This window comes from Manis pentadactyla, chromosome 10 (assembly GCF_030020395.1).
Source record: "Manis pentadactyla isolate mManPen7 chromosome 10, mManPen7.hap1, whole genome shotgun sequence".
Lineage (NCBI taxonomy): Eukaryota > Metazoa > Chordata > Mammalia > Pholidota > Manidae > Manis > Manis pentadactyla.
Window position 1 is genome coordinate 13,421,893 of NC_080028.1, and position 14,684 is coordinate 13,436,576.

General features: G+C 45.9%; 1 protein-coding gene across 2 annotated transcripts in view; it reads left to right on the forward strand.

Annotated features, from left to right (window-relative positions):
- LARGE1 (LARGE xylosyl- and glucuronyltransferase 1) overlaps window positions 1–14,684 on the forward strand; it is a 530,062-nt gene that overhangs the window by 443,905 nt on the left and 71,473 nt on the right. For both annotated transcript variants that reach the window (XM_036902848.2, XM_036902849.2), the window contains exons 8-9: window positions 12,347–12,459; window positions 14,294–14,419. In XM_036902848.2, the coding sequence (XP_036758743.1) occupies window positions 12,347–12,459; window positions 14,294–14,419 (239 nt within the window). The remainder of the gene's footprint in view (window positions 1–12,346; window positions 12,460–14,293; window positions 14,420–14,684) is intronic.

The following is a 14,684-nucleotide window of genomic DNA, read 5'->3' on the forward strand; positions in this document are numbered from 1 at the left end:
CTCAGCGTCTGGTGGTGGGGGCGGGGGAGGGACACAGTTCAGCCCATAACAAACGCAAAGAGAAATGTTTATGCTATCAGGAACCAGGAGAGCTAGGCCAGTGGCTGCCCAGCAGAAGCTGAAGCAGGACAGGACCCCGGCGCTGTCGGCATGGGGGAGGGGTATGCCCTCTTTCCCCCCAGCCTCCAGCCTGTGGCCGGTGCTCAACCAGCAAACAGCCCCCAGGGCTCCAGGTGATCTGCAGGGATGAGTCTCCCAGGGCACAGACAAGGCGGAGAAGGACAGAGCAGGCCCTGAGGGGACACATGGAGGACTCACGGCCCAGCATGGAAGAGGCACCCAGTTCCTTTCCCCTTAATAACGGGAGGGAGAAAAGCCAAGGACGCTGTGAGCTGCACCTGCCTCACGGCTGTTCTGCTGCTCATGCATTTCCTGTGAGCGCGTGAGCGGGGCAGAGTGCGCCCTTGCGTGTGGACTCGCTCTTTAAGTTTGAAATTGCAGAAGCGTCCTGCCCTTCCTGCAGTGCGTCAGCTCAGCAATCAGTCGGGCTCTAGTGCACGTTCAACGGGGTCAGAATTGCTCAGCCGTCCACACCGTCTTGCCTTTCATGGTAAGCAAATGAGACATCATCTTGTGGAGTGGGGCATCTAGTCTGACTGGTAGGGAGAGGCAGGCTCATTATTTGTAAAAAATTAAAATCTCCATGCCAACAGGCTGCTCAGCAGATCTGACTTCTATTCGGAGAGTAGGTATTTTTCAGCCCTGAGAGAAAGTCTGGGAGGCTCTGGGCCCCCAGGACAGGCTCTGCAATGCTGTCTGGGCTCTTGCATCTACTTCCGACTTTTCTAAGCGTTGTAATACCCTCCGTTTTGGTTTTTGGTAATCATTAAGACCCAAATCTTGGACTCTGTGGGTTTCCTCTGCTCCAGCAAATACTTTCTTCTCACTGGCAAAGACAGGTTGGACAGTCTTCAATCACTCCCTTAACTGGAGTGGTCTGGGCATGGCCACAATGTCTGTTGCGTATCCGTCATCTCCGCTTTCTGATGGACTGGCCATGAGAGGCTGTTTTGTCTCAGAGCTGGTCCTGTAAGAGGCTTGATCCCCTGGTGGGTTTTCTGGGTAGGATGAGAGACCAGACCAGACCAGTGAGCATGTCTGTGCCTTGGGTCTCTCTACCACTTGCTGTCTAAGATGGGCAGAATCACTTACCTTCTACAACTTCGTGATTATCTGTGGAAATCTGTCCAGAACTGGAAAATGGCAAAAGTAAGTTTGGATAAGACAATAGCCTGGGGTGCTTGGGAAATCAAGTTTCTCTGGTGTGTTTCTTGGAGAAAAAAGTGCATTTGGGGCTTGGGGACTTTTGTCAGTCTCTGAGGACTTCATAACAAAGTACTGCAAACTGGATGGCATCAACAGAAATCTAGTCTTTTGCAGTTCTGGAGACAACAAAGCCAAATCAGGGTGTCGGCCAGACCCTGCTCCCTTGAGAGCCTCTTGGACCCTCCTTGCCTCTTCTGGCTCCGAGTGGCCCCAGGCGCTCCTAGGCTCTGGCTGCATCACTCCCGGGTCTGCGTACATCTTCACGCGGCCTTCTTCTGCGTCTCTCTGTCTCTTCTCTTCTAAGGACCCCAGTCATCACATTAGAGGCCACCCTAATTTAGTACAGCTCATCTTAACATGGTTACATCTGCAAAGACCCTACTTCCAAAGAATGTGCCGTTTACAGCTGTTGGGGGTAGGCCTTGAACATACCTTTTGGGGTACCCAGTTCAACCACAGGAGCACTTTTCCTCAATTTGTCCCTTGCTAAGCGCTCTCCAGGTCAGAGGAACATTTTGTAGAATCTCCTCAGGCCTGTGGAGGCAACCAGGAATTAGCCCCCTCGTTTGGCAAATGAGCCTAGAAAGAGTAAGCAAAATGGAGATGAGTTCAAGCAGATGGAGTAGTGAGAAGCAGAGGTTAGAGGAGGAAGAGAAAGTGCCAGGGAAAGGGGGAGTCCTCGGGTCCTTGAGCTGCTTTTACTTCATGCCAGCTGGTTTACTTTGAACCAGCCACGTCGCCTCTCTGAGCCTCAGTTTCTTCAGGGACACAAGGATGAGCATGAGACATGGATTTGCTAACCTTCTGAGGTTTCTTCTAGCATAAAATTCTTTGATTCCATGAAAGAACTAGTGAAGTGGGTAGCAAGTATCGCCCCCCCCCCCCACCCAAGGAAGTCCAGCCCACTTCAAGCAGTGGGTCTGTGTCAGTGCACAGCTGGGCATACAGAACCAGAAAGTCACTTGTCTTCAGTCAGCTTTAGGACCCACAGTCCTTGCCTTAAAAGTAGAGAGAGGAATAAAGAAATGGTAATTTTATGTGATACAATACAAGTGTTAGCTGGCAACTGCTGTAGTAATCATACTGCGAACCAACACGTGTACACCTCACACACAATGTATATGTCAGTTTTGTCTCAGGTAAAGGGGGAGCAGAGGCATAAAGAACTAATGCACATCAGCAAGAGAAAGGCAGATAACCCAACAGAAAAATGAGCAGAAGACTTGAACAGGTACTTCTCAAAAGAGGGTACCCAGATGGGCAGGTAACATCTGAAAAGGTACTGAGCTGCATTAATCAAAAAATGCAAATCATAATTCATAATGTGATACCACTGCATACCTACCAGAAGATCTAAAATGCAGAGACACACAATGACACTCATTAATAGGGCCATGGATCAGTTGGAACTCACACTAGTAGTGGGAGTATAATAGGAAGAACTCAGCAATATCTATTGACGCTGAACACTACCACGCCATGTGATATGCAAATCCCACTCCTAGGTTTGCACCCAACAGAAATGCCTGCATATGACACTAAAAGATAGATTCAAAAATGGTTTTAACAGGTTTCAAAACAGGAAACAACTCCAATGTCCATCAGCAATGTATGGATAAGTAGGATGAGATGCACTCATGTTGTTGATTATTATATAGCATTAAATGAACAGACTGCAGCTACATGCAGTAATGGAATGGATTCATAGACATAGCGAGGAGCCCAGAGGCCAGTCACATAAGTGGTGCATACTGTATGATTGACTTTATAAGAAAGTCAGAACCTGATTAGACTATGGTGTCAGAATTTGGGATAATGGCAAGATAATGGGTTTGTGTGTGATGGTAAGGGGACTCTCGGGACATTCTAGTCTATTAGTGAGGTTCTGTTTCTTGGTGTGGGCTTTGGTTACACCAGTGAGTTTGCTTTGTGAAAATTCATAGAGCCGAATACTTATGATCTCTTCGCTTTTTCCAAATGTGTGTTAAACTTCAGTGAAAAGTTTGCTTATAAGAGCAGAAAAAGTAAAGTACTCTGCGAGTCTTGGTGAAAAAGTATTTGCCAACCATTAAACCCTTCATGTTCTCAGCCCTGTCATAACCTTGACCAAATATATTCTATCCAGTGAGAAGAGGAAGGATGAAATTTGGTCTCTTAAAGGACCCCTTCCCATGACATAAGATGTGACCCCACCCCTCCTTCTGAGCCAACCCTGCCTGCCCAGAACACACCTCTCTCTATTTGAGTGCCTATAAGCACCTCCAAATTCTTAAGTGCAGGGACCACTGTTTCCCACTTCTATGTATGTGGTGCCTGGCACATAGAAATTACTCAATAAATATTAATTGGATGAATGAATGAGTGAGTGAAATGACCACCAGCCTTTCATAAGGTCTGAAAATCCCTTTATACTCCATCCATCCCCACTTTCAAAAATCTTCACAAAGTCAGGCTGCAGGAGGAAGGATTTCTATTTTTTGCCCCCTCTCTCTGCCACAGAACTTTTGGGAAGGAAAAAAACTTAAAAAGCAAAAGGTAGAATCTTTTAATTTATGTGATCAAAAGTGAGTCCCAGGTACAACCAGCAGGGGATTTTAAATTAAGTGGTTTTTAATAAACTCACCTTCTGTTGGGTCACACATGAGAAGAGAACTCTAGTGCTTCAAAGCAGAAGAGAGGAAAGTCGAGATTTTGAGGGTCATTTTCATGAACATTTCTGGGATGAGAGCCCGCATGTTCCCTACAGCCTCCGCACAGCACTGACTCAAGGTTTTATTTCTCTGGTTCAGACCCGCAAAGCCACAGGAAATGCTTAAGGACTAAGGAGTCTTCATGTACTGGCCTTTGCAGTGCAGGTGGAGATCTGAGAAAGTTGCAGACAGAAGCAGTGAAGACTCAGAGAGAAGGGGACCACAATATCCTACCAGATTCCTGGGCAAAAGGGAAAACGGGGTCCTGGAGAATGAATCTGGAAGATGCTGGATATGTCAGCCCCCCTCTGAGATCCACCATGCAGCTAACACTGGTTAACTTAATTCAACCCTCTGCCTCCTAACTTAATTAAGTTAGCCCTGCTTCCCACAACACCTATTAGCATCCTGCTAGATGCCATGGAACACACTGTGGGAAGCGTTAAGATTACCAGTAAAAGGTTTAATTTGAAGTGGTGTGAGGGAGGCACATGGCCACTTTGGACCTCCGTTTCTCCTGAATTAAGGAAGCATATGGTTTGAATCAACCAAGCCAATTTTAGCCGTGTTCCTTAGCGTGGATAAAGAGTGCAAGTGGGCTGCATGACAAAAAAGAGAGAGGGAGGGAGAGAGAGAGAAAAACAAGCAAAGAAGAAAAGGGAAGAAGAAAGGAAGGAAGCAAATAATGGCAGAATCTCTTCTTGAACAGGTTTTCATCATGCAGGGATGAGAGACGCCCTGGATTAATGTTAAGGGGCTCTCCTTGCCTGGAGAGGTGGTATGCCATGTGCTGAGAAGTTATTTCAGTGGCTCAGATGCAGAAGAGGATCTCTGTGCTCTGTACAAGGGAAAGCTGACAGAGGTTGCTAGGGAACAGTGTGCCAGTTGCAATCTTTCCTGGCCCCATCCAGGTACCCATGCTCCCTTATGCTGGGTCAGGCCCCACCCCATGCACACAGCATCCTTTTCACACAGGGCTGTCCTTGGGGAAGCCCTCCCTTCCCCGGCCTTATGTGATGCTTGGTCTCTCCCTAGGTCTTTACACAAGCGATCTGGTTTTGGCTTATGGTCTTCACCCAGTCCTTCCAACATTTACTTACCATTCCTCCAGAAGCTACCTGGCTGGTTTGGGCTTTAGGCCATTGGCTCGACTAGGCCTTGCCAGTGATCAGTTATGAGCATGTACACACACACATAGCCCAGGAGGCAATGTGGCATGGTTGCAAGGCCACAGGTCAAAGAGTGAGACTAGTTTTGCCACTCACTAGCTGTATCTGAGCTTTAGTTTCTTCCTCTGTACTATGGGTATGATTCCATTTACCTCGAGGTTGGTCATAGGAATTAGGGGCCATCTAAGTAAAGCACCTTGTCTCTAGTATACAGAGGCTGGTAGATCATTGTAGGACCATCAGTATGGTCACTATTTTCAGTCTGTTGTCCCTTTTGCAGTTGCATTTGTAAAAGTATCTTGCTCATAAAAAAACACTATTTCTCTCTACTTTCTACAAAGGCATCACCTTTCTTGCCCTGCTGTTTGGCAACCAAGCCATTGCTACATACTCAGTTTGGAAGAAAACCAGTGCCCCCTGATCCACAGATGCAACCCTAGCACTGGACCAGATGTTCACAGAAGAAGCCTTTGATTTTTAATTTATGTATTCATTTATTATTTAGTGTTGGTCTCTTATGCTCCCAGCACAACAGCTGAAGGTAGAGCCCCGCATGCTCCGGGCATCCCAGCCAGCTCCATGGGGAGGCCCTGTCACAGGCTGTCCCTGTGCAGAGTGCTGGTCCCCAGGGATGAAGGGCTCGCTCTGCACTCCCTGACCCTGACAGCAAGGATGCAGAGGGGCCGATCCTGCAGCAGCAAAGGCCAAAATCAAGCTTTTTGGCACCACTGTCCCCCGGACTGCAGGAAAGCAGGTTTGGCTTAGGGCGCACGTTCCAAAGCCCGATCGGTGCTGTTTCAGCTTGAAAGGGTCCAGTTTCAGAAGGAGCCACTCTCATCATTTTACCAGTGTTCACTTAAAAAAGCCTGTTCCCACAGTACATGCTTGAGCATAATTTGTATTAATTCTAGTGGGAATTATGCACGTTCAGTGAGTGATAATTAGGCACCTTAACGAGGAAATGTATAGTTTCCGTAACTGATATTTATAAGCTTTTATGTACCACTTCATATTTTCAAAGGCCTTTACAATCATTAATTAGGATGTCTCCCCGGCACCGTAGGAGTGAGGTCAATAAATAGTTAGAGTTATATTTCTCCTGGAAACGTTGTTTTCAGCTCTCATGCAATCTGAGTTCAAGCTCCTAACCTTTGAAGAGACAGGCAGATTCTCTTCGAAGTGTGTATCTGTGTGATTATATTTAACAGCCTAAACAGACTCCGTAGCTGCTTAAGAACATAATTTATGCACATAATTTTACTGTGGTGATTTGCCTTCCTTCATTATTTTTTCTTCCTATGGGTTGTATCTCTTAGCTGCCACTTGCAATTACCCCAAGGGACCTTCTAATCAGGCTCGTTGCGACACCATTGACAGAAGACTCAGAAGGAATATGGGTCTGGAAAGATTTCAGAAATTTTAAGCGTCCGGGGCATTCCACACACAAGGGAATTTTAAAGATTTTTACAAAGACAAGTGAATTCAGGCTAGTACCTGAATTACTAGGTATGCACACTTACTATCAATTAATATTTCTCAATTTAGCAACAGAGTCCTGTTCCTACCATACTAGATACTTTTTAATGTCATGGGATTTTTGTTTCAAGGTAGGAAATAATAGGTCATGGCACATATCAGATATTTTTAAAAGATACAATTTTTTAGTCCTCATAATCATGTTGGTGTTTATGTGTCATTGTCCCCATGTTATAAGGAACTGGGCCTGGAATCCCAGTGATTTTGTTCTAAGAGAGAATGCTCGCGGACGATCATATCAGGACTCGCCCCAGGGCACATGCTCCCAAGTCCTTGCATTCGTCTGGTTACATACAGCCTCCCCCTCTGTGATCGCCACGAGCATGCCTGTATTCCCAGGCTTTGTTCTACGGCTTCCACGTGAGGATGCGGGGATATTTATTATATGATTAACCTGAGGTCAATTATAGATTTATGAGCAAAGACAAATGTTTTCACCCATGTTATACAACTTCACGCAGCCTCTTTGTAATTTTCTTTTTTGGAAGAAGAGGGGGAAATGAATCATTACCTTTTCAGGCCTGCCGTTCATGCAGTAGAAATATTTGCTGCTGATAGGCATCCACCGCCCCACAGGGAGAAGCCTGCCTGGCTCTGCCTTCCTGTAGGTAATCCTCTGCATCTGTTAGGTTTCAGTTTAGACATCATTAATTTCAGAAAGCCTTTCCCTAATATTTCCCCCAACACCCAAATCATAGTTTCCCCATATTGGTCCCCATGTTCTTACCACATCTTGTATCTGTCAGTGCTTTGAATTTTCTTGGTTACCCATCTCCCTTCCCTGAGAACAACTGCTGTATTTTACAAATCACTAAGTCCCAGATAAACCCAGTGAATAGAACCATAGGAGGTGCTCAAAACACACCGCTAAAATGAATTGCAGAAGAAATCATTTCTGAATGAGAGACCCCTGATTAAAGGCCAGACAGGGTCCCCAGGGGCTTGTTTGCCATGTCAGGGCAGCTGACATATGGCCAAGCGGTGGGTTCTGGGAGCCCTGATTGCCCTGAGCTCTTGTTGGCCTGTGTTGGCCAAGTACGCACTTAGCGTTCATATTTAGCATGAAGCCGTCTTTCAAAACATTGGAAATTCATCGCATAGGCCCTGCTGGCAGGGGAGGCGCACAGTCTTCACAGCTCTAATGCTGTTGCAGGATGAGACCGTTTTCTGGACAGGGTAGTTACTTGTCAGCACCGTGACACTGGAAAGCCACCTTACTTCTTAGCACCTCCCTTCTCACAGCCATCCGTGGGCTGTAATAGTGACTAGCCTGCCTCCTCCCTAAGGTGGTTGTCCCATCAGAAGAGAGAACAAAGCTCTTGAAGGCAGAGGCTGAGAGTGACGTTCCTAAGCTTCGTAACATGTGTGCGTGTGAATTTTTGTATTTGTTTCAGATTCTGATTCTTGGTTGAGTAGGGGAATGGGAAGTCATATATTTAGTAAACATTCTGGAATTTTGAAGAGGAAACCAAGCTGAGTACTGGCTTGTCAAGTTGGCAAGGAAAAAGGTGGTTAAGTGATAAAGTGCCATTGTGCCAGGTTTGCTAGGAGGAATGGTCCAGTGAAAGGAAAAAAATAAACTGTGGCAAGACTCAGATGGGCCTGGCATGGCAGGCTAAGGAATTTTGGCTTGTTCTTTAGACCATCCAAGACTCTAGGGGCCTTTGAGCCAGTTACATGACCTGGTAAAGCAACATTTTAGGCTGGCTTTTCTGCAACAGATTCAGTCATGGTCACTCCCTCCCTCAACCCATTACCTCCCACTTGTCCTGAGCAGCCCTTTCCAACCAGGGTGGCACACGTGGGTGACAGATGTGCCAAAACAGTGATCCCTTCAGCCCTGGGGTCACCTGAGTGGGGCCTGGGGTGGCCAGAATCCCTGGTCCAGCCACAAGCAGCCTCCTTCATACCCCCAGTGGCTTATAAAGATACCATTTTCTGTATAAGAAGTTGTGTGAAATGGTTGGAAAGCACCTCTTTCATAGATACAGGTCCCTCCTGATCCATGCCCTGCTTGTCTTTCAGGCTCACACCCTGGCATCTGCCCCATTTAAATCATCCAGCCATCACTCACTCCAGGTCCTGCGTAGCCAAGCCCGGCCATGCTGCCTTCATCTGTATTGCTTCCTTAGACATCTCTACCTTGTCTGCCCAGCCAAACCCTAGCCCAGGCTGACTAGCCACCCTCCCATGTTCCCTTAATAAGCAATGCAGACTCCGTGTTTGCACGCACTAGGCTGAACCCCACAGTGGTTTGTGTGCCTTCCACGAAAGGGCCCGGCACCCACTGGATGTTATATATCCAGTGAGGATATGCTGAATTAAGAGTTTGAGTAAAACCCATGGCATGAGGAAAAGTAGGGAAGGAAAGCAAGCACACGTCTGTTTCAGTTAGTTCCCACATAGAAGCTGCTGAGTAAGTAGCTGTTGAATGAATGAGTGAAAGAAGAAATACAAAAGCCATTTTAAATGTGGAGTCCATGAGACTCAGTGCTGGCCTGAATGCGAGAGAAGGAAGGGGGAATAGTTCAGGCATATTTCAAGACCACTAGCACCATCAACACAGCACCCCAGCTTTGGAGGCTGGACCCCAGCTAAGCTCCATCATGTGCCTGACAAGACGTGCACCCAGTGAGTTGGCATTAGGGTGTTTATTGCAGCATCATTGATAATATAGGCAGAAACATAAGAAACTGCCAAAATGTCCTTCAGTAGAGGAATAAATAAATTGTGATATGTTTATACAATGACTACAGTGATTATAATGAATGAACAAGAAACTTCACCATGGTTAAATCTTAAAGACATAACAGTGGGTGGAAAGATAAGCTAAAGCAGAAAATATGATGAAACATTCTAAAACACCCTCTACTGTCTATTAATATATGCATAGAGAATAAAAATATAAAAACGTGCATGGAAATGAAACTCAACCACCCCAGGTTACTGGTTCCCCTGGAGTAAGGGAGGGCTCAAAGGAGGTGGAGAAGCTTTTGATTTATCTGTGGTATTTTATTATCAACAGCAAATGGGGTGGTATATTAGCATTTATTAAGTCAGGGTGGTGGGTCTTTGTTATTAGTTTCTAGACTTTTCTGTTGGTTCAAAACGGTTCATGCTTTAAAAATTACATAAAATTCACACAGGAGAAAGGCTGGGTAACTGGGAGAAAGAGCCCACGTTTGTGCATTTAGTCGTATGTTCTAGACACCCCCTTCCTTTCAACCAGCCTGGCAGATAGGGTGGAATCATCTCTGCCACATAGGACTCACCAAGTCTTAACACTATTTAAAACCATTAATTCTTAGTTTGGTCTCCAGAGACTGCTAGGCCTACCACTGACATCTCTAGAGGCTTCCAAATATACATCAATATCTTTCATCATTGTCTATAGCCTCCCCTCCATTTTTTCTCCATATGGGAGCATCTGTCCAACCTGATGAGAATTAGTTTCTGCAAATAAAACTTCATGAAATTCTCTTCCACTGGAATCTATTCTCTTGAACCCCTCACTTAGTCTCTTGGGCTGTAACTTTGCAAATTTTTCTCTCCTTTGTTCCAGAAAGAAGCAGTCAAATAATACAGTTGTGGCAAACTTTACTATTTCTAAACTTGCTTCTGTGTTTGGGGAACAATTTCAGTGGCGTGCTAAAGCGAGCTCACACGGACTCAGGGGGGCCAGTTGTGTGCAGTTCCCCCCAACTAGGTGTTCAGGGAGAGCACGCTGGTAGCTTGAAATGGGCCACAAATGGGGGTATTGACACCACGGGAATCCGCAAATGCTACAAATCAAGGCGCTCCCTCGCCCGCCACCCCGCAACCTGGGAAACTGGTGGTTAAACATTCACCTGCCTACCACTAGGGGGCGTAGTAGCTTTCTGAGTTGGGCAGGGCAAGTAGCGTTTTCCTCATTTAAACATGTAGAAACCAAAAAAGGAGAGTCTTGGCCTGAGTCACAGGGCTCCAAAGAGGCATTGCCGGGCCCTGGTCTGTGTGGTGTGGGAGAAGACGCACTGGCTTTGGAGTCGGGCAGACCTGAGTTTGAATCAGGTGTAGACACTCTGGTTTCGTGGCTTGTTCAAGCGTCTGACTGAGCCCCTCGGCTCCCCTACCTGTAAAACAAGGATGACAATATCTAGCTTGTAGCGATCTTGTGACATTAAGTGAAATGTGTGCATAAAGACCTAACAGCACAAAGGAGATACGGAACTGATGCAATTTGCCCTTTTAACTCACAAGGTCAGATCCGTGCTTTATTCCATTATTCCCATAGCCATTATATAGAGATGCATATTTTTTTCAAATATCAGTTCTACCTGACCAAAAACCTTTTCACGAAATGGCGAATAACTTTTCTTCCAAATATGTGCCACTGGAAAAAGCAAAAAATCTCAAGAGCTGACATATATGTGGGATTTGAGGCATCAGTTTCTTTCCAGCAATCTTAGAAACGTATGTACTAGGTACCAACTAAGATCATTTTTCAGCCGCCTGGAGTTTTCTCCACTCGCCATTCTGCTGGGTTAAGCATCCTGAGGAGGACTGATGTGGAGGCCCATGGGTGCTGCACTTCCGTCCACCAATCTGTGTTCATCCATTAGCTGCAGTGACCTGCGGGGAGATTCTCTTGCTCTCTGTGTTCCGCGCTCTCTCACTGACCTGGTAGCAGACAACTGCTTCTAAGTCATTCAGCTAAGCCAAAACGCACTTTTATTTTTAGACTCTTATTAGTTAATTTATTGTTGCCTGAGTTACACATTAAGTTGCTGTCACATTTTTAAAAATCCAAAAGGGTATACAGGGGCAATTTCTCTAGCTACACAATCCACCGTTCACCCAGCTCCCTTCCCATAAAAACTGACAGCAGAAAAATGAAGGTGAAGAGAAAGAAGCAACTTATTATTATTAGTTTCTTAAGAACCCAAGGACTTTTGGAGCTCCTCTTAATGACCCAGCATCAACCCCACCTTCCCTGTAGTTTACGTATGTTTTGATCGTCATGGGCCAGAGAAGACTGCTGAAACTAGGAACCCTGAAACGAGCATTATGGCTTATCCGTAAACATAAAGTAGATTGGCAAGACTTACCCAGACTAAAATCATAGAGGGGCTATTTTGTTGTCTATAAAGATAAGCAGCATCTATTGTACAAACATTGTCCATCAGCTAAACTTAGGCAAGTAGTCATATCCCTGGGGGAAAAACACAGGCGAGAACCGAATGCTTATAGGGACTGCGCTGCATATCAGGTGCACACTGGCCTCTTTTGAAAATTACTGTGGGTAAAACACATAATATAAATACACCGTTTTAGCCATCTGTAAGTGTCCAAGTCAGTGGCATTCAGCACATTCACATGGTTGTGCCACTATCGCTGCCATCTATCTCCAGGAGGCACAGGGCTCTTCTGCCCATGTCACTTCCTTCTTGCAGCTGCCTTGAGGTCTGTGCTAATGTTCCCTTGCATGACAAGCATGTTTCACAGAGATTGTTTAACGTCTCCTATGGAGTAACTGGCAAAGGATGGGGTTGAACCCAGGTGTGTTCATCCCAAAGCACATGCACAAGTGTCTTTGACTCTGTCTTAACTGCTGTCTTTCCCTCCTGCATCTGCCCTGTTGCCCAGGAGTGATCCTGCTGCTTCTGGATAAGCTGCGGAAGATGAAATGGGAGCAGATGTGGCGGCTGACTGCAGAGAGAGAGCTGATGGGCATGCTCTCCACATCCTTAGCTGACCAGGTGAGTGGCCAGGTTGGAAGGTACTGTTACTCCTAGGCACCCAGCTGCTGTTCCTCAAAAAAACTTGAAAGGAGATGGGTCGGAATTATTTTTCTACCTATTGGGTGACCATATACTTGGCTAGAACTGCCTTCCACTTGCCAGTCTAAGACAACTAACTGCTCAGCTCATTAGTTCATTCCCTTTATTCATTCATTTGTTCACTCAGAGGACTTTCATCACACCCTGTGTATGCCAGGGGCCGTGTTCAGGAGGAGGATTACACAGATGAATGAAGGATGCAGCCCTGGGCCTCAGAGAGTTTAGTTTATCGAAGCCAACTCCTACGTAAATGTTGGGTGTGTTAAGAGGAGGTCGCTGCCTCCTTCTCAGTGTGGAAGGCACAGTGTTGCCCCTTGAGTTTCCAGAATATTTCCCAGACAAGATTTCATTTGCCTTCCTGGCAAACAATCTAACTTTTAAAGCAAAGCCTTTTGTTTAGATCTTACAATGGCCTTATTATCCTCAAGGGAAATGCATGTAAGTAGAAAGGACACACCTCTGTCTAAAGAAACCAGCTTTTAATCCAGGCAATCTGAAAAAGTCCACAAACTACACCAAACTACTAACATAAATTTAAGAAAACCCAATCTCTCATTTTTTGCTGGGAAAGACAGGGCCTTGCCCTTTGTCTTTGGATCTACGAGGGTCACACATTTAGATTTGGGGTCTTCTTTGGTATAGACGGCCACTTTGAAATGTAAAGATGATGTCTCTGGGTTCTCTGCATCTTATCAGTTCCTGGGCATCAAAAAAGCAAGCTCACTTGCCATGGTTTCGCTCAATGTTCAGTTGCCTGATTCACTGATTTCCTGCAAAGTTTTCTAATACAGAGGAGCCAAGAACCTCTGTAGGGTTACTTTACTTTTTTTTTTTTTTTTAGCATTGTTATTATTCGGTATTTCCCAAGCAGCCAGAAACTAATTTCCTTTTTCAAACATGAGATACAGTATAATGAATGAGTTAAAAATCATCCAGGTAGATGTTTAAAACCTGAGGGGAAAGTCATCCTCCATCATCATATTTTAAGTCAGGCCACAATGACTCAAGTGTGTCCCCAAAAGCAAGCCAATTGCATGTCCATGTCCAGTGAGGGTAGTTTATCCAGCCATCTCCTTCTGCAAAGGCCCATAATTCACCTCCCAGCACCACCTGTCAGCAGCTAGTTAATAAGTATGGCCTGTTATGAGCGCTTGGAAAAGAGCCCAAAAGAGATAGAGCCTCCCTAGAACAGTCAGAGTGGATTTGGAAATGGGGAGTGTGTACTCGGGCACCATGACCTGCAGAAATCCAAGGCGCACATCCATCATTGAGTCTGCCTAAAGCCCCAGAAAGAGCTGCAGAAACAGGATCTAATATTTGTCTGTGCCCCTGAGTGAACGGAACAACTTATCATCCAGCAGTTTCCTCTCCAGGAAGCTCAGGATGGATAGCATAGGGTCCCCGATGAGGTGGAAAGAAGGGCAGAAAAGTGCGTTTATTTGATATATTCTAGCTCTGATTAGAAAGACGTTGCCATTTGCCCCGACGTATGTTTGCTGGATGGCACATTATGAAACTAGCAGGACCCATGAGCTTCAAGTCTGCACAGGCCCATTTCCCCATCTCTATCCAAATGTCATTACTTGGTTCCTAACGATAAGAGGCAAGGGAAATGCCCCGCAGGGCAGGCCAGCCTGTGTTCAGAGCAAGAGGCTCAAGAGAGGCACTTGTACAACAGATGCAGTGCCTGGAGAGCCGCCATCTTCAACAGAGCCCACCTGACTGTTCTGTGTCTCTGGCTTTTATCCCCCAGGATATTTTCAACGCTGTCATTAAACAGAACCCCTTCCTCGTGTATCAGCTCCCCTGCTTCTGGAACGTGCAGCTGTCGGACCATACCCGCTCCGAGCAGTGCTACAGAGATGTGTCTGATCTAAAGGTAGAGTAAAGACCGGCCATGCTGGGTGTCAGGACATACACGTAGAGGTAGTGTGAGGTGCCCTGCAGCGGCAGAGCGAAGCTGGCTCTGGGAGGACTGCAGGGAAATGAATGGCTCTGAGCTTGGTGTGCAGTGTGGTGAGAGAGATAAGGGCACAAAAGAGCAGGAAAAAAAAATGTGCTTTCTTTCTTTTTTTTTTTTTCTTCTCCCCCTCTTGCTTGGGCTTTCTGGAAAGCATAGGGTCACCTAGTATAAGAACCAGCTT